Genomic DNA, 18,809 nt, shown 5'->3' with positions numbered 1-18,809 from the left:
CTGCCGTGAGCCTGATGCTGCTCTGAAGCCCTGTCTAAGCAAGGCCCACCTCGGACTCAACAGTACACTGCTTTTCTTTAAACATTTATTCGAGGGAAACAGAGTGCCTGTGCAGCCATGCCAGCTCTCAGGCCACGCAGCAGCCCAGTGGAGAGCTGAGCCAGCCTGCCCCAGGCCAGGTCCCTGCCTTCCCCAGCCACCCATCACAGCAGCAGTGAGCTCCCCTGTGCACCCAGTGATGCTCTTTGGAGGCCAGAGCCTCCAGGCTTAAGCCTTTCACTGAATGATGAGACCAGTCACAGAGAATAGTTTTGCCACAGCCATGTAAAAAATGATTAAAATGGAGAGTTGTCCCAGTCTGATGCTGGTGTGGGCTTCGTGGCTGGCAGCAAAGGCTGGCAACACCTTCTGGTCCAGTTGGTTCAGCCCCATCTCCACAGGGATGCAGGGAGCACCCCGGGACTGAGGCAGGAAAAGCAGGAGCTGCTGCAGGCCAGGGACAGGCTGAGGGGGATGCAGCTTCCTGGGGCCTCTCCTCCCTTCCCAGGTGCATCTCCTGCAGAGAAACCTCATGGCAGAGCTGGCTCCTGACTTCGAGATGGAGACAAGCAAGCCCTAAGCAAAAACCTGATTTAAGTCCTGTTGCATTTGGGGCAGGAGAAGCCCCCCAGTGCCCCCGCTGTTACCCTGGCCGTGCTGCTGTCCCAGGTGCTGGCACGAAACCCTGCTGCTGTCGGGGCCCCACTGGCAGTGCCAGCTCTGCTCACCTGGGTACTAAACACTGAGCTGCAGCATGTGGAGGTCGCTGGCGAGTCTGTCCTCAGCTGTGCTCTCCTCCTCCTCGTAGGGGTAGCCGGTGTAGCCGCCCTGCTCCTTGCAGTACCTGAGGAACCTGCAGGTGCAGAGGGAGGGGAGCGTGGGCACCAGGTGGCACCGGCCCCACTGTTCCGTGGCAGTGGCACCACGAGCTGGCAGCAGGAAAGGGCAGGTGCTGGTGAGCTCTGTCAGGGGCCAGGAGCAGCTCACCTGAGCCAGTGGGGGTCCTTGCTGAGCACGGTTGGATTACCCACCACGATCAACAGAGCCTTGGCCCTGGTGATGGCCACGTTAAGCCTCTGAGGAGGACAAGCAAGAGGGCTTTACCTGGCCCCAGCACCTCGCATCGTCTCGCGGCCCCACCTGGGCGCAGGCAGCTCTGGTGGCACCGAGCACCCAGAGCAGCTCTGCCTGCCTGCGAGAACCAGAGGGGAGAAGGGATGCCAAGGAAGAAGGGTCTGCTCGGGGCTGGGCGCTACCTTGGGGTTCTTGAGGAAGCCCAGCCTGAAGGTCTGGTCGAACTGGAGGTACGAGCTGCAGCTGCGCACGGTGGAGATGAGGATCACGTGCCGCTCCTGGCCCTGGAACTCCTCCACAGAGCCCACCTGGGGCAGGGACAACAGGTGAACAGGTGAGGGGCCAGGAGCACCCCTGGGCTGGGGCTGTCAGGGCTCCTTCCTCCCGTGGCACGGTGTGCTCCTCTCTCCTCCGTGCCCATGGCGTACCTTCAACTGGCTGATGTCCGGCAGCTGCTGCAGATCGGGGTCCAGGGAGGTGATGGCTTTCCGGATCTTCTCTACCTGAATGGAGGCACGTGGCAAAATGCAGCCACCACAGGGCCACCCCTGTGCCAGCCCTGGGGCTGCCCATCCATCCCAGTGCTCCCGGTCCCTTGGGGAGGGCTCTGCCTACGCCCTGCCTGCAGAGCCGTGTCCCTCACCTGCTTCCTGTAGGGAGAGATGATGCCGATCTCCTTGGGGCTCACCCTGGGGCAGCTTCCCTGGCTTTGGCTCTGCAGCAGCTTCTTGAGGTAGTGGACCAGGACCTCAATTTCGGCCGTGTTGAAGAATGAAGGACTCTTGGCCTCTCTCTGGTCTTCCCCACAAACCCCGTGGAAGATGATGGGGAAGCCCTGGGGATGGGGAACATTTGGCTCTGCTCTGCCTGTGCCTCGGGGAGCCCCCTGGGTCAGTCCCTCCTGCGCCCCTCACTTTTTTGGGAAGCTCCTCCCAGGTACAGAACAGATTCCGGACGTCAAGCCCGTCGCTCCTGCACACCTTCAGCTCGTTGTCATAGAAGAGCTCGTTGGGGATCCTGAGAATGGCCTCGTGGGACCTGGCAGAGGCAGGACCGTGCCAGGGTGGGTGCCACATGGGTCCAGAACCCTCTCAGGCACCGTGCACCCAGGACAGCAGGTGCACTGCCACCTCCCACACCGGCTGGGGCACTCCGAGGCTCTGGGGGACAGACCCTGCAGCGCCACGCTCACCAGTCCCTGCCTGGCTCCGTCCCTTCCTGCACTGCCCCTGTCCCCACCTGTAGTTCCAGAGCAGTTTGGTGATGAACTGCGGGTTGTATCCTCCGCTCGACTTCTTGTACAAGGGGTTGTGCAGCATCAGCCTCTCCAGCAGCGAGGTGCCTGTGCCCAGTGATATCCTGTGGCTCCCCACAAGGCCGCTCAGCCCCTGGGGGGTGCCCGCAGCACTCCCACTCCTCTCCCTACTCACCCAGACCGTGCTGGATGGCCAGTGGTGAGGTCAGCACGGGGCCCAGCTGCTTGGGGTCTCCTGCCAGCACCAGCTGCCCCCCATTGGGGTTGGTCTCCTCATCCATGGGAGCCAGGAGCCCTGGGAACAGGGAGGGCTCAGCAGGAATGGGAGGGACCCCAGGCCACGCAGAGCCAGCAGCGGGCACCACTCACCCGCGATGGCCACGACGCTCTCGGGCTCGACCGCGTGGCCACACTCGTCGATGAAGACGTGGGAGAAAAACCCAGGGGGGAAGTTGGCTGACACGAGCCTGGAGGAGAGATGCAAGGAGGCTGTTCTCAGCATCCTGCCCCACCTGGCCATCCTTCCTCTCCTACCCTTCATCCTCATCCTCCCACAGAGGAGGGATTTCCCCCGCTGCTGCCTGCCCTCCTCCAACCCCTCCCTGCTGAGTCCCAGAGGGACTGCCTTCACAGCCTGGCTGCAAGGCAGCCCTGGGTCCACCTGCCGCGGATGCTGGGGACAATCCCAGCTCCTCTGACCTTCCTGCTGTCACCAGCGTGGTGATGATAATCCGGTAGTGCCTCAGGCTCTCCTTGCTTGGGTACACGTAGCTGCTCTGCTCATCATCCCAGTTGCAGCAGGGCTGGAGCGCAGGCACTGGGTGAGGTCCCATTATCCTGGGGGACGCCAGCCCAGATGTGCTGTCAGGATTTCAGGGTAGGGGGCAGGGACCTACCCTGATATCAGCGGGCACTTCCCTGTAGCTCCTGGAGCTGGCGATGAGCCTGTAGACATTCTGAGGGGCAATGTCCTTGATGAGGCACTGGCACAGCAGGTCTGCAGCACTGTTGGAGGGGGCACAGGCCAAGATACGGGCATCCTTGAAGCATGTCCACACCTGGGTGAGAGGAGGTGGCAGCATTGAGCCCCACGGACGAGAACGGGCGGCGATGCTCAGGGCCGGATTTGGGCGCCGGCCACTCACCTGCTTGATGGCCTCCACCACAGTGACCGTCTTGCCAGTGCCAGGGGGGCCAAAGATGAGGTATGGGGCTGGCCGGGACACCCCCATCACGATGTGGGTCACAGCTTTGCACTGCTCCTCGTTGGTCTCCAGCTTGCGGTTAAACCACCTGTGGGAGCAGAGGCTGCGCTGCCCGAGCCCCCTCGCCACCCCTCAGACCCCCCCTGCCGAACGGGGACTCACCGGGGCTGGAAGGGCCCTGGGAAGAGGGACTTGTGGCTGGAGGCAGAGGGGAAGAGGAGGCTGAACAAGCCTCGGCGCCCGGCCAGGACTGCAGCCCGATGCTGCACCTGCAGTGGCAGCCGGCTGAAGGTGAAGGTCACATCGAACTTGAGGTTGTTCACAAACTTCTTCTGCAGCCTGGGAAGGAGTGGTGTGAGCAGGGCATGGGGCACTCTCCCATGCCCTCCTGGCCCTTTCCAACCCACTCCTGGCCTTTGGCATCTCTGAGAAAGGCTGCTGGGACCAGACATCACTCACTTGGAGGAGAAGCCCAGCCTGACCTTGTCCAGTTCCACGCTGTGCACGTAGCCCTTGTAGCGGACGAGCGGGGAGTGGTCCCGCTCGCTGCTCAGGTGGGCAAAGAGGTGATCCCCTCTTAGCAGGGACGGGCGGTTCTCGGCCACGCCAGGCACCTGTGCCAAAGGGCCAGTGTGATGCCGGGCACCCTGGGAGCGCCGGTGTTGTGCCAGCACCCCTGCCATCCCTCAGCCCCCCACGCACATCGAGAACCAGCAGTGCCCTCTCCTGCACCATGGTCACGTCCTGCATGTCGTAGCGTCGGATGTCCACCTCCATCTGAATCTCCTCCAGGTGCAGCAGCAGCTGGAATTTCTGGTAGTAGTTCTCAGCCTGCAGAGGTGCTTCCAGCAGCGAGCTGAGGGCAGCAGCAATGTCATTGCGTCCCAGGGACAGCTTGGCACTCAAGGAACATCTCAGCAGTGCCCTCAGCCCCTGGCACTCACCGCATGGCAGCCCATCTGGAGCCGGCACTGGCGCTGGGTCCCAGCAGGATCGTGTCCTTGAGGCTCTTTGGGTACTGGTAGGTGCCCAGAGGGATCTCCCTCTCCAGTTCGTTTTTCAGGGAGCTGGGTGGAGGGGACAGTAGTGCTTCAGGGACTACATGGTGTCCCCAGCCCCGCTGTCACCAGCCATGGCGCAGGGCTGAAGCACTGCCCTGTGGTGCCAGGCAGTCAAGGAGCTGAACCTTGTCCTGGCTGGGCTGGGCCCCTCTGCTCAGCATGGCAGCAGGGGAGCTCATCACATACCCGTCAGGGGGGATGCCATCCTCGGTGATGACTGTGACGTGGCGCTGGAGGCTGGCCTCGTAAGGCTGGAAAGGTGCCGAGGGCCCCAGGTCCTTGGCCAGCTGGCTCTCGGCAACGGCAGCAACGTAGCGTGAGATGCTGAAGGACCCGTCTGGCTCCTTGGTGAACTCGAAGAACAGCACAGCACTGAAGTGCCCGTTGCAGGTGGTGAGGCAGCGCACCTGGATGGGGTACATCCCACCTGCGGGGTGAAGGGGTGAGGCTGGGTCCCGCGTCCTCTCTGCAGGGCAGGGCACAGGGCAGGGGATGGGAGGGGACCCTACCCGGGTGTAACAGCAGGGACTGGCCCTGCACTGCCCCTTGCTCGTCGGTGAAGGAGAGCTCCCGTGCCTGCTGCCGTGGCTGGAGCCGCTGCAGTGTCACCACCTCTGTCCCACAGTTCTGCACCAGGACAGTGACTGTCCGGGGCTCACCCGGCACCACTGGGAAGCGGATATTCCCGTTGCCCTGGTCATAGTCTGAGATGATCTCTACCCCGTGCTTCCCACGAATGAGCTCAGCCCTGTGGGGAGGGAGGGTCAGGCTTTCCCAGCCGGGGTGGGGGATCCAAGGGACGTGCCAAGGTGGGATTGCTGCTGGTCATACCACTGCTTGGCATAGCTCTGGGGTATTTGTGGAGCAGAGCTGGGCTGCTGTCCTGAAGCAGACGTGGACACGGATGTCTGTGCATTCCTTCTGGGTCGCCGGTACTGGTCTGCCACCACCACATGCCTCCTCACCTGCAAGGAGCAGCCAGCAGCAGCGTGGCCCCGGGACTCTGCAGGGGGCTCCTGAGGAGCCAGTCCCTGCGGGCACCGCCCCAGCGTGCACTCACCTTGAATTTCACCAGCTGTCCGCGCACCTGAACCTGGTGGGTTGTCTTCAGAGCGTACAACATGCAGGAAAAATTGGGTGTCCTTGCGTCAGTCCTGCGGAGCCAAGGGAGAGGGTTTGTGCGGGAGAGTGCCGTGGGCACAGGCAGCCGAGGTGAGCCAAGGGGGAACATGAAGCAGGACACTGAGGCTGCGGTGAGGGGGTTCTCAGCAGGTCCCCTCTGCTCCAAGAGAGGAAGAAGGACCTGGGCTTCCCACTGGCCTGTGCGAATCTTGCATCCCTGCTGGCTGCTCCAGCAAGCCCGTGCTGTGCTGCTGCTGTCCCAGCTATCCACAGCCAATCCGCTGTCCCACTGCATCACTGCCCGGCCCTGCAGCCACGCAGCCCCGGCCCACGCCAGCACTCAGCAGCTGAGCTGGCACAGATGCTGGCTCTGCCAAGGCACAGCCACGGTGCTCCCAGCAGCGATGAATGCCCAGGTACCTCCTCCCAGTCCCACCGGTGCAGCCAGCGCTGGCTTTGCCAATGATTAACAGTGGTGGTATTGCACAAGGGCCAGTGTGACTGGTGTCAGCAGGGTGAGGTGGGGGAGTATGGTGGGCAGTGGGTGTCCAAGGCCATCCCCAGGCAGCTAGGGCCCATGGAGCTGGGATCATTCCAGCAGGGCTTTGGTGAGAAAGACGAGCTCGGGGGCCCCAGTGATGCTGCTGGGGAGCAGTGGCGCCGGCCAGGCGCTGGGGCTGCTGGCCAGGGGTCTGTCCCAGGTGATGTTGCCCGGGTCTGGCCGAGGGCTCTCACCTGCCCCGGAACTCCTGGTTGTAGATGGTCCGCAGCGTTTCCCGCAGGCTCGCCTGCTCCCGGCCCGTGTCCTGCAGGAACTGCACGAACTGATACCCCCAAATACTGGCCTCCGCCACGCTGAACCGCGGCATGGTCGAGCCGAGCCGAGCCGCGCCGAGCCGGTGCCGCGTCGAGGAGCGCCAGGTGAAGCCGGGCTGGGCTGGGCTGGGCTGGGCTGGGCGCGCAGGGAGAAACGAAAGCGAAAGAGGCCGCGGGGCGGATCGGGGCTGGCGGGGGACAGCCCAGGCTGGGGCAGCAGCTGCGGGGGGAGAAGGGCAGCAGGCAGGCTACCGGCGGATTGGCTAAAGATTTGGAGAAGGACAAAGAGATAGAAACGCTCTTCAGGCTGGAGCACTGGTGAGCGGCTCCCGGTGTGGCCAAGGAGCAGAAACTAGCCTTGAGGCAGATAAAAGCTGTGTTGTGTGCAGAGTCTTATCTTGTGCCCTGCTTCGGCTCCACATTCTTGGAATCGCCGCAGCGATTTCCCGGATGGTCCAGAGCCGCAGCCCACAGCACCTGAGGCTCACACAACATCATCTCCCCTGGGTGCTGCCGGGGAGGAGCCTCTTACACTGACCCCGAGTAGCTCCGCGCAGAGCCCTGTGCAAGCTCCAGAAAGCTCTGCCATGAGGACACAGCCTGGATGCGTAGGATACAGCCAGGGGTGGCTGCAGTAGGTGTTGCAGTAAGACACCCAGGGCAAGTGGAGTGACCTCCTTGCTGCCTTTTTCCCTGGGTGAGGAACTGCAGTAAAGCTCTGGGATTGTTTCTGTTTTGGTTTGGGAGCTCAGCCCTCCAGTTGCCATGCCTGTACACCAGGGCGGGAGCATCACCCATGGGTTTGGAGTGATAACAGTTCCATGATTAAGGCAGGAATGGTGAGGTTGGAAAAGACCTTTGAGATCATTAAAGTCCAACCTTAACCCAGCACCAGCACTGTGATCACCACTAAACCAGGTCCTCAAGTGCCACATTCACATTTTTGAACACTTTCAGGGATGGTGACGCCGACATTTCCTAGACTTCAGGAATTAACAGGAGAGAGACCATGAAAGAACAGACACAAATGGCTTTAAACAAAGACTGGTGTATTTGCACTAGACTAGCTGATACAGAGGACGCCTGAGGGATGAACTGTCAGTCTCGGCAGCAAATACAAATATATTTTAATTAGTCAAAACTCACAAAGGATAAACACTTATTTTGCGGTGTTACTGTGCAAAACCTGAAGTGTAATGCACAGGCAACCCCACCCCTCTCTTCCCAACCCTTTTTCCTTTGTGTATTTAAAAACAAGGAGACATGAGGCAGTTTAAAAACCAGAAGCTGCAAGGCGCCCAGTGATAACCAAGTGCAAACAAAGCAAAGGGAGTTCACCAGAGGAGGCTCACTTTGTAGCGAATCTGTGTTCCAAGATCTGAGAAAGGCGTATGTGTATCTCTTCATCCTCCCCTTCAGAGAAACTGTTATGACTGCTAGTTCTGATGTTAGAGGGGGGAAATAGCAATGCAGAGCAGGCATGTAGAAGAGAGTCATTCCAAAATCTCTAAGCATGACAAGAAACTGTCCACAACTGAGACAAATTGAAAGGATTTTTTTCTTTCACTTTGGTGCAAGTTTATTTATTTTGTACACTATCCATCCATACACCTGTGATACAAATCTATGAACCTGCCACAAAGCATTAAAGCACAACATACCTATTGTTTTGTAGACATTTGCATTTTTAATCACCATCCAGCCCTTGTGGATCAGCAGTAACTCATCTTGTAGCTCTGTAAAAATGCAGATGTCTGGTAACCGTACGTACACGAGGGAGGGGAGAAGAAAAATGTTCATTTTTAGGGAACATGGCTCAAATCTTCAGATAAAAAAAAAGTTACGTCCCCGGAAGAGCTGGGTCAGTAGGGAATTCTGTAAAGGATCCTGTAAACTCATTTTCTACAGCAAAATCTAAGCCTGCAGGCATCTGCTTGGTGGAGGCTGGGAATAAGGATACAGGAGGACTCACTGTCTTGCACTTACTCTGTCCTGCAGCGCCGTGAGCTCTTGGCAGGTTTGACAAACTTACTGGATACCTGGAGTGCTGGATACAGGTGAAGGGAACGTTCTGCTCCTTCTCCTGGGGTAATAATAGGGCTTTTCCAGCTAGGAAGTTTTCCAGCCAGTGACTGAAAACAGCTATACCTCTGAGCCATGAATGGCTGAATTTAAATGACCTATTAAATGCAGCTACAACAGGAAGTTTAAGTGGCAGGAAACACAAAACACAAAGACAACTATTTGTTCCACGGTTCCCTCTCAGGCTAGAAAACCTGTTAACTTTGAAAGCCCTAAAAAATGCTGCTCTGGTTTAAAAACCATCTACTTGGCATAGGACCATATTTGTTTTTTTGCACACGACTCTTTCATACACCTCCTTGTTTCTGCATTAAGCATTCTGCATTTCTTTGCCAATCTTGTAGCTGAGGATTTTGTTCCAGTCAATCTTGGTGCGGGTGACGGGCAGCTGCCGGCGTAAGGCTTTGAAAGTGGTGTCTGACATAGTCTGGTAGTTTTCACTGATTGCTGTCTGCAAGGCAAGCAGGTTTGGTTAGGGCACGCATAAAACACTATGAGAAAGCTCAACTTAGTGTTAAAGCCACAAACTCCTTTCTGTAAGGTGTAAGGCACACTATTAACTAAATTAATAATGCAGGCATCAGTGTGTGCAAGTCAAAGGCTTCCTGTTCACCTCCCCTGTGATGCAGCAGCATCTCCTTAGGTCTGTCACTGACTGATCTCTTTCCAGTCTCCTCGCACAGAGGCTGGGACAATGCAAAAGCTGTTGCACAAGTTTCCTCCTCAGTATTTTTAACTGGCACAGAGGAAAATACACAGACTCACCCACTCCCCTCCCATGCTTGTTCCAGGTATCATTTGTAACCCTTTAAAAAAACCATACAGCAAACCTGATAGTTAACTACAACACAGCTTTGTAACTTTACAGCTTTGTAACTATATTTTTAAACAAATACTACTACCCTTTTCTAAGCAATTTTTACAGGCAATACCAGATTCAGCCAGGAACAGAACAAGAGGTCAGTTTTCCATGTTTCCATTAACTGCAAATGGAGACTGATATGATTCTATGTTTTATTTGACTACCACTGATCTTACCTGGTACTCATTTTCTGCATTTTCTATGATCTTAATAAACTCCTTAGCAGTTTGGACATCACTCTGCAAAGGAAAAAAAGGTTGCATGTTTAAGAGCAACTTACATAAGCTCCACAATAGATTTCTTCTCAAACGACAGGCTGAGTATAGATAAAGCAGGATAAAGTAGGTAACATCAGCAGCTTGTGCCTTGTGCTTGTAGCTGGGTTCCTTTCACTTACTACACACGGAGTAGAGCTTGTGCTCAAACTGGAACAGAGCTGCACCCTAGTGAGCAAAAAGGAACCTTCAGGTAAAAGGAGTCACTTTGCAGCTGTTGCCCCCTCTACCATACTAGAGGATTTCTTAATTTCCCTCAGCATATGTCTGTTTCCGTCCCTTGCACAGAGATAGAAAAGCATATCCTGTCCTTTTTATCCCTAACTTCCAAGAGAAGCTTTCCAGTAGAGACTTTCTAAAAAGACTGAATTTTAAGCAGTTGGGAATCTGGAATTCCTACGTGACTCTAAACACCACAATGATTGTTCTCCCTAAAATTACTTTAAAGTCAAGAGAATGCAGTCAGAGCAGCGCGTGCTTCATGAGCTGTTAAAGGAATGAAAACAGCTGCTTCTCAAAAAGATGCTTTAGCATACTTACTGACACCTGTACAGAGTCCTGAATGTCTTTGTGACTAACCAGCTGGACGTTTCCATCTTCATAGTAATGGACCTGGACAAAAAGGCAGAATGCAGGTTTTATTATGACCACTCACTCCAGAATTCCTGAGCCCCCAAATGCTACTAAAATGGCACAAGAGAGCATCGTGCCAGTCTTCTCTGCTTACATGGAGACCAAAAGCAGAAGGATTTTCTAAAAGGTTTCATTCTTTGTCAAGACTGTTCAAGATTATGTTAATCAGTAAATGCCTAGAGCAGAGATAAGAGCAATTATAAAAGACTCAAGGTAGAGGTTTTAGCCCTGTAAAGCGAAGCAAAGTGAAGGCCTATAGCAATGCTACATGATAAACCACAGGCCAGATCTGAGACTATTCCTGGAATACTGGATTTAAGAATTATTTTCTTGCATTGTTAGTTTAATAACATCCTGACTTGAGAAGGGCATCTCTGCTGCATTTCAGCATCTCATTCTGAGCCAAATGCATTTGTGTAAGAGAAGCACAATGCAGCTTCTCCTGTTACTGCCAGGAAAACAACTCACCTGGATTTTGAGCACTGCAGCCACCTGAGCTGTTGGTGGTGTGATGGTAAACTTCCATTCTGATCTCCAACGCCCGTTCCTAAAAGCAATCAAAGCATGAAAAACTATTTCCAAGAAGCTCTAACAGCAAAAAGAACAAAATTAATGACCAAGTTGTTTCTGATGTTGTCTTATCACCAATACCACATGGGATTTAGTGCTTTAGATGGCATGGAGTTAAATTTCTGCAGCCCAGCTGAATATAATGCAGCTTCAGTACAAAGAAGCTCCAGAGATGTAAAGGAGTATCTATCCAGCTCTGCTAATGCCTTTTCCTCTGGAGAGGTCACAGGAAGAGTTTTGGTAAGTGCCAAGGGGGCTGCAAGGAAAACAGACTACAGAAGGAAAGGAACTTCTTGTTAAGCCCAAAACTCCCTGTCCTTCAGACCGTGTCAGAGCTAGAGGATGGGTTGGTTTGAGGAATCAGGCAAAGGAAGAAAACACACTGTGTTGAAATAGTCTTACCAGAAGTTTTTGGGCTGAAACTGGTGGCTCTCAATACAGGCAATAATTGTCTGCTGTCCATCTATAGATTTACCATAAACCTGTATTTAGAAAAAGAGTTAAAAAGGCCCAAGGGCTAAGGAAAGCCATTCTTAATGTCTGTTCTTGGCAGCAGGGTGCAGGCTGCTGTGGTGGTAGCTCCCTGGGAACATGCACCACGAGTTACATCGTCCAACACCTCCCCTGGAGGCATCTCACTATGGGTAGGTGTGAAGGTGCTGGGCAGGCATGCCTGTGGAAGAGGACTAATTCACCTTTAACTCTGTGTGCACACCAAGATTCTTGCACCCTCTTTGAACACATTCCAAAGTTAGCCCAAATGCTAGTGAGGATGGAGAGCTCCAACAGCTCTGCCCAGCAGAGTCTCTGGGACTGATTACTCAGAGCAATACATTCAGGAAACAGGATGGATACTCAACAGTGCAGAAGCCATTGGGGTAGTGATCTTTGACGTAGGCTCTCAGGGCACTGTCACAGGCATCTCTCCATGGTTTTAAAGCCGATTCTGTGTCCTCGGGCTGGGGATCACTTGCTTCTTTCCTTAAATGATCAAACTTAAAAGAAAGCTTGTTCCTTGGGTCTAAAAATCTGCCATTGCCCAGATCACCATGTTCTGTGATTAAGACCTGGAACAGAAGTTGAAATGATGATACATTTAGGCTGATATAGATGTGTTATTTTGCATTTTCCCTACTTGCATATCAGTGTTACAATAGGTCCTTTCATTGAGCTATAAGGTCACATAAAGAAAAGCAAGAATTTCCAATATTAATAATTTAAATTAGTAGCTGTTGTGAGGCTAAAGGTAAGTCTCTGCTCTCCCCAGCAATACTGCACTTACACTTCTGTCCCAGAAAAGGCTGAACTATAATAATGTATATAATTGGCTTAAAACTGGGTATCCTTACAATAGAAGCAGGTTGCTTGGCCTTTAAAGTTATGTTAGCTGGTTTCCTTTTTCGTTTCTAAAGAAAACAGAGACTTTTACTCTGAACTCTACCATTTATTGCCATGTTCCAAGTTTTGCAATAGCTCTACTTCTGGGCAAGAAGGGTACATGGATGCGACTACCTCTAAAATACACCAGCTAAAGCAGACAGCAAAGCAGCATTGCACATTCCCTTCTTTTTCCTTTTTTACCTAATTTTCTGGCTTCCCAAATATTGACTTTATTGGGGTGGGTTTTTTGGGGTTTTTTGCAGGTTGTACTGTAACTTCCTCATCAAAGCTATTTCTATGAACAGCCCTCTTAATATATGCCTCCCATACTCCCATAAACATATCTGGGACACTAGAAAAGCTGGGTCAGAGCTTGGCTCAGAGAACAGAGCAGATGGTCAGGCAGCTTTCTGGCTTCTCTACGACTTGCTGTTTGTTCTAAAAAAAAAAGAATTAAAAAAAACCCTGAAATAACTTGTTTTGCTGGCATAGCTGGATAGTATTAGGTATAATCACTACTCCAAATCAATGATTTGGTATAAACAAATACAAGTTTGTTTTTTAGGGTAGCTGGGAATGGATTAAAGTTGCAGAAAATAAACCAAACTATTAAGAATCTATTGTCAACTGTCAGTAGGAACTGTAAGCAAGTAGCAACATAAGGATTTGTAAGTGAGCTTTAAATAGACAGTAATCTTTAACCACTCATACTCCTAAGCAAAATTCCAGTGACTTCAGCATGGAGCTTTAAGGAACAATGAACTGGATTTGGTAAGTAGTACGACACAGAAGTTGAAGAGAATATCTTGGTTATGCTTTGTTTTTACAGAAGAAAGTTTGTCACAGTGATACGTGGGGGAAGGAGGAGGGCTGGTACCTTGTGAGCAGAACAAGTGAGTCAGCTGATGGTGATGTTGACTTGTGAGCCAACATCCTGATGGAAGAAGGTTTTTATTGCTTTTTCACAGTGCAGCAATACAACCTCGAGTGTACAAAGTTTCCTCTTACCTGATCCTCGTACCCTTCTATCTTCACCGGAGTGAACTGATCCATGTTGTACTGTGCAAAGGCACTGTTGAGCACCAGAGAACATGAGCTTTAGCTGCACGTGCACATTTATTCTGACTCAAGCAAGCTGTGTGATTATATTACAGCAAACATCAGCTTAACTGGGCAAACAATACACAAGCACTGTTAAAAGGTTTTCCAATACCTGTGACTGTAGACAGCTATAAACCCCAGTCTAAAAGCAGGTTTGTTTAGTGATGGCCAGGAAAATACAGAGTTCAAAAGTAGAACAAGAGATAGCCTGGGGAAATGTGAGCAAGCCAAGGAAAAACAGGAACACCCCAGCTACAATTCAGACAGCAGCAAGGTAAACAAAGGAATAGACGAATATTTACTACAATTTCCTTATGTAAAGACTTGCTGACTGACGTGTCACCTAGCTTGAGACAGACCTCAGCATCAAAGAGCCTGTATGTGTAACCTTTAAGCACCTTCTGATGCGGCTGGAAGTAAACAACAAATTTTGAAAAGATTTCATTGAGGGCAGTTCCTTTTCTAAACTTAGGCTATGGATTGATCAGTTTTCAGGCTTCACTTACTTCATAAATCAGATGACTCAACATGATCAGACATTGCTGCTGCGGCAGAGTTAAACTCTTTGGCAGAATGCCTTACTGCCAGTTTTATACAGTACAAATTCCAATTTAGGGCTTTTAAAAAGAACCATCCACACCCTTCATTATGTATTTTGTTAGGTGGGCTAAGGAGTTACATAAGCTTGCTCTGAATACAGCAAATGGTTTTTTTTGTCACAGAATGATGGGTACAAGAAAACAGAAGGATCTGTGATGGTAATTTGACTTGTATTTGAAATGTCAGTACTTACTGTGCCGCTCCTTCCCTGAGAAGATTGTCATTGTTGAGCAATAACCGGACATCTGGAGAAGAAAGGGTCCAGGTGTGTTACTGGATTTTTTAAAAGTCAAATGTTTCTCTTTATGTACTTTATTTTCAACTGTACAAATGCAAACATTAAAAGATGAAATAATTTCATTAGGCAGAAGTAGGCCAGAAGGACTGCATGCTTTCCCAGGCCACTTAGCCTTAAAAGCAGTATGGTGTGACACAGCCTTAGATTCTTATAATAGATAAACCACAAAGAAAACACCCCAAATCATTTTTTCCCTCACTGCTTACCGTTGAATACTTCATTGAACTCTCCAGGGGGTGCATGAGTGATGAATTTTGCAGCTATGCGCACCTACAGTGAAGCAGAAAAGTAATTAAAGACAAAAGATAATTTACTGAGTTCATACATATTGAAGCAATTCACCACAAAACCAACTCTGAAGTGACAGAAGGTGGCAGATTTAGGGAGAAATCTAGGCATGCATTGTCAAGGTAGCAATAGTCTTGTAAGGCTGCCCAAAGCAAGGCTGGACAGGGCTTGGAGCTGCCTGGTCTAGTGCAAAGCGCCCTTGCCCATGGCCAGGGTGGAACTGGATCATCTTCAAGGTCCCTTTCAACCCAAACCATTCTGGGTTTCTATGAAGGCACATGGAACTGTGATCATGAAGGCATCAATAACTGAAAAAGCCAACTTTCAATGTCCAGAAACTCTGACTCGGGAAAAGAAAAACCCTGTCTCTTCTAAAGTGTAATAAAACTGTAACGTGTTCTGGGACCCAATATACGTGTCTTGCACAGTTAGAGTTTAGGTGGTCCAAGTATTGATTCTGTTGGAATTGGTAAGAGTTTATGGTTTTCATTATAAAATCTTTTATGGCTTTTACAGGACCAAAGGGAATAGAAAGATCTTGGAAGAAATGAAAAAGGAAATGCCACAAAATTAAACCTCTCCCTCAGAATAATAAAAACATCCCATTTCCTCTGACAGCTAACATTTCCAGCTAACCAAGCTGACCAATGAGCCTCTCTGGTCTAACAAGACATTTATTGAAAGTGACTAAAGAACTGCTCATTACAACTCTGATTACTTTCTACTTTTCATTTTGAGCAGCAAAACAAAGAATTGTGTATATATATATGTAACTGCTTCCCCTGAGTTATCACCAGAGCTGGAAATAACTCACTTCTCTCAACAGTCTTCCCCGTTATAATTAGAAATTGTTTGTATTGTTTGTCACATAATTATTTAAAGCAAGACACGAAAAGAAATAAACACTTTTCCAAATAAAAGGTAATTGCCTTATTCCAACGGGATCAAGTAACAGCTCTGCCTTAAGTGGACTGAGCTTTGGATAAAACAGACTGTCTTCCAAATTAGCAATGATTTAGAAAAACAGATATACATTATTTGTGCCTGAAGAAATTAAGCAATACAAAGAAAACATTGAAAAGACAGTATCTTGTGTAATTGATACGATGCAGGACATAAAACCATTTTCTCTTAATCTTCTGGTTTTAGGTTGGTAAGTACACAGCAATTCTAAAAATGGAGCTCTTACACTGTTTGAAAACTTTCACTATTTAAAGAGCTGTAATTAGGACAGATTGCTGCCACAATATTGTCGAATCTCACTGTCAGAAATGTGGATGGTGATGAAGAGAGCCTGGCAGCAGTTTGGAGAGACCCTGCAGCTCCATATCCTCAGTGGACTTTGCTCAGAGCCTGCCCCAAAAGGCTGGCAGATTTCTGAAGGGACACCATGCACTCTTCTGAGCAAACACAACTGTGAGCACAGCACGGAATATCACTGTGCTAAAGCTCTCTCAGGCATCTGCCTCTACTGCCAGGATGCCCTGCAAATTGACTCCCCACATGAACAGATTCGCTTTTATGAGGTGCTTCAACATATGGCAAAAAAAGGCCTCTAAAAAGCTATAAAATTTATATCTTATAAACTTATGCAATGATGATGTGGCTGCAGAACATAAAACCCTGGCAAAAGGGGACACTGTTTCAGTAGGCTGAAGTTTAGATCAATGGATTCTCATAAGGAAATCCTTATGGGAAAAACAAACAGAAAAAAACCCCAAGTGTCTAGTGAGAGATTTTTACAGTCTTCCACAAATTCTCTCCCTTGGAAGGATGAACCAAATTAAATCAACACAGAAAGGCCTCTGCACTTCAATCAAATGTTATTACAAAGCCAGTTCTGAACAAAGCAAAGGCTGCAAGTGGAAAGCGTTCACTTGGATAATTATCCCTTGCCCTGCCTCTCACAGATCAATAAAATAGAAAACATTTCAGTCAAACTGTTGAAATCAGGGGTGCAGGAAGCAGGCTGGGGAGTGATTAATTTGAAATGTCAAGCACTTGAATGGTTGCTGGCTTTCGGAGCTGACTGGAGGGCGGTGTCAGGATGCTCCTCTGCAGAAACACCAAAATAGGACTTTCTGCAATCTGCCCCATTTCCTGGCCCTGGGGCCATTTCAGGTGTCATTTCAGCTCTGCAGCATCAACTTCCTGCTTCTAAAATGGGGAAAGTGTCTGAGGGGAAGGGAAGCTGCTCAGCCGTTAGTTTAAACTGGCAGAACAGCAGCAGAATGAACTTGAGCAAAACGGGAGATTGCAGAGCAACTTACAAGAAAATCACAGAATCCCAGACTGGGTTGGAAGGGACCTCAGAGCCCCTCCAGTGTCCCCCTGCCACGGCAGGGACACCTCCCACTGTCCCAGGTGCTCCCAATGTCCAGCCTGGCCTGGGGCACTGCCAGGGATCCAGGGGCAGCCCCAGCTGCTCTGGGCACCTGTGCCAAGCCTGCCCACCCTGCCAGGGAGAATTCCTCATTCCCAGCATCCCATCCACCCTGCCCTCTGGCACTGGGAAGCTGTTCCTCCCTGTCCTGTCACCCCAGGCCCTGTCCCCAGTCCCTCCCCAGCTCTCCTGGAGCCCCTGTAGGTGCTGGAAGGGGATCTGGAGCCTCCCTGGAGCCTTCTCTTCTCCGGACTGGAGACCCCCAGCTCTCCCAGCCATTCTGAGAAATTAATCTCTGACCCAAAACACGCCCAAAGAGAACTCAGGAGTGAAGCTCGGAGGATGGAAGGAATTGATTCTGTTGCTCAATCGATGTTTTTGGGTTTTTTGCTTTACTTTAAAGTATCGGTAAACTCAAAAATTAACATCTATAAAGTTCTAGGCTCATCTGAATAGTCACATCCTACAGTAAACCTTTGCTGCATGTTTCTCTTTCAGATCCTCCCTTAAGGTCATCCTTCTCTGCCTGTGTGAGGCAGGGAGCTAGCTGAAATTGAATGTTCTAAAGGCCGCATCAATTCTGCTCTGGAACACTTATTTCAGACAACATCACCTAAAATACTGACTAACAGATGAACTGCACCTCTAAAGCCCTGCTTGTTTCACAAATGATGACACTGAAATGAGGCTGAAAATGCAGTTTAAGGGAAAAAGGAAAGCAACGGATCCTTGAAGAGCCAAGAGCCTGAGCAGCTCCTGCAGAACGTTAAGAAACAAAGCAAGCACTAAGTGTAACACTCCTATGATGCCAGGAAGAGTAACAGTGCATTTTTAAACTACTGAGTGGAGACAACAGTGTCATACCTAGCAGTGAACTTGCACTATGTAACTTTTCCACATTCTTGCACAAGAAGAACAAACTGCTCACTTCCTTCTTTCCTAAAATAATGATGTCTCTCTTTGCTCTTAGTCCCTTCCACCCAGTGTAACTCTCAGGATCTCCACGGCAGTTCCTGTCCGCAGCTGGGGTGAGCACAAACCTGACAACACGCTCAGAGGGTGTTCAGGAAGTGAAGAGGCTGCAAAGCACCTCATCGACACGCTGGTTACTTTGCTGATTTGGGAAAAGCAGCGCAGAAAATGCATTTTCACAAAATTATTTTGGTTGGGAAAGACCTTCAAGACCACCAAGCGATCCACCTGTGACTGTCTCCCACCTTGTCAACAAGACCAGAGCACTGGGCGCCACGTCCAGTCCTTCCTTGGCCAGGGATGGGGACTCCCCCACCTCCCCGGGCAGCCCCTTCCAATGTCTGATCGCCCTTTCTGCGAAGAACCTCCTCCTGATGTCCAACCTACACCTCCCCTGGCTTAGGCTGAGACCGTGTCATTTCAATTTTCATGCACAACGACTGCCCGAGACAATGAGGGATTCGGAGGGCAATGAGGGATTCGGAAGGCAAAGTGCTGGTAAGGAACAGCCGGTCCTTCAGCCGGGCGGCGGCGGCCCGGTGGTCTCGGGAGCCCGCCCGCCCGCCCCGAACAGCTCGCAGGCCGGCACACCGGCACCAGGCGAGCTTGCCCGCCGCTCCCCACCCACTGCCTTCCCGGGGGCAGCAGCACAGGCCCCGGGCGGAGAGGCGGCCAGCCCCTTCCCTTCCCTCACCTTCTCCTCATCCGACACCCGCTCGTCCAGGTCCGCCATCTTGGCAGCTGTGCCCGGCCCCGCGCAGGGCGCGCCGGGAGCGCCGGCAGCGCAGGGGAC

The 18,809-nt window shown here is 51.1% G+C and overlaps 2 protein-coding genes across 3 annotated transcripts; both read right to left on the bottom strand.

The window, feature by feature from the left end:
• Window positions 1–71: 71 nt before the first annotated feature.
• Window positions 72–7,497, bottom strand: MOV10 (Mov10 RISC complex RNA helicase). 2 transcript variants are annotated; one of them, XM_038162332.1, is made up of 22 exons: window positions 6,492–7,497; window positions 5,695–5,788; window positions 5,466–5,599; window positions 5,144–5,382; window positions 4,821–5,061; window positions 4,518–4,640; window positions 4,276–4,429; window positions 4,033–4,187; window positions 3,736–3,912; window positions 3,514–3,661; window positions 3,265–3,426; window positions 3,068–3,171; window positions 2,738–2,835; window positions 2,544–2,663; window positions 2,353–2,455; window positions 2,028–2,151; window positions 1,757–1,948; window positions 1,542–1,616; window positions 1,296–1,421; window positions 1,027–1,115; window positions 768–892; window positions 72–615 (listed from the first exon to the last, which is right to left on the bottom strand). In XM_038162332.1, the coding sequence occupies exons 1-21, from the start codon at window positions 6,623–6,625 to the stop codon at window positions 775–777; spliced, it is 2,910 nt and encodes a 969-aa protein (XP_038018260.1). In that variant the 5' UTR covers window positions 6,626–7,497; the 3' UTR covers window positions 72–615; window positions 768–774. The 2 variants fall into 2 exon arrangements, with proteins under 2 accessions (XP_038018260.1, XP_038018257.1); XM_038162329.1 differs by having other exon boundaries at window positions 72–556.
• Window positions 7,498–7,604: 107 nt separating this feature from the next.
• CAPZA1 (capping actin protein of muscle Z-line subunit alpha 1) lies at window positions 7,605–18,805 on the bottom strand. Its single transcript, XM_038162335.1, has 10 exons — window positions 18,711–18,805; window positions 14,580–14,643; window positions 14,269–14,320; window positions 13,383–13,446; window positions 11,855–12,061; window positions 11,397–11,476; window positions 10,893–10,971; window positions 10,332–10,403; window positions 9,693–9,755; window positions 7,605–9,105 (listed from the first exon to the last, which is right to left on the bottom strand). Exons 1-10 carry the CDS (start codon window positions 18,747–18,749, stop codon window positions 8,965–8,967), a joined length of 861 nt encoding a protein of 286 aa, XP_038018263.1. The 5' UTR covers window positions 18,750–18,805; the 3' UTR covers window positions 7,605–8,964.
• Between the last annotated feature and the right edge of the window lie 4 nt (window positions 18,806–18,809).

Source organism: Motacilla alba, chromosome 26 (genome assembly GCF_015832195.1).
Source record: "Motacilla alba alba isolate MOTALB_02 chromosome 26, Motacilla_alba_V1.0_pri, whole genome shotgun sequence".
Taxonomy (NCBI): Eukaryota; Metazoa; Chordata; class Aves; order Passeriformes; family Motacillidae; genus Motacilla; species Motacilla alba.
This window is presented reverse-complemented; position numbering and strand designations above follow the sequence as displayed.

Coding starts and splice junctions, on each gene's coding strand:
- MOV10 (XM_038162332.1), bottom strand. CDS start 6,625: ATGCCGCGGTTCAGCGTGGCGGAGGCCAGTATTTGGGGGTATCAGTTC. Junction 5,789..6,491: donor AACCAGGAGTTCCGGGGCAG/GTGAGAGCCCTC, acceptor TTGGCTCCGCAG/GACTGACGCAAGGACACCCA. Junction 2,456..2,543: donor GGCCATCCAGCACGGTCTGG/GTGAGTAGGGAG, acceptor CACTGGGCACAG/GCACCTCGCTGCTGGAGAGG.
- CAPZA1 (XM_038162335.1), bottom strand. CDS start 18,749: ATGGCGGACCTGGACGAGCGGGTGTCGGATGAGGAGAAG. Junction 11,477..11,854: donor ACCCCAATGGCTTCTGCACT/GTTGAGTATCCA, acceptor TTCTAAATACAG/GTTTATGGTAAATCTATAGA. Junction 10,404..10,892: donor CTGCAGTGCTCAAAATCCAG/GTGAGTTGTTTT, acceptor CTTTTTGTCCAG/GTCCATTACTATGAAGATGG.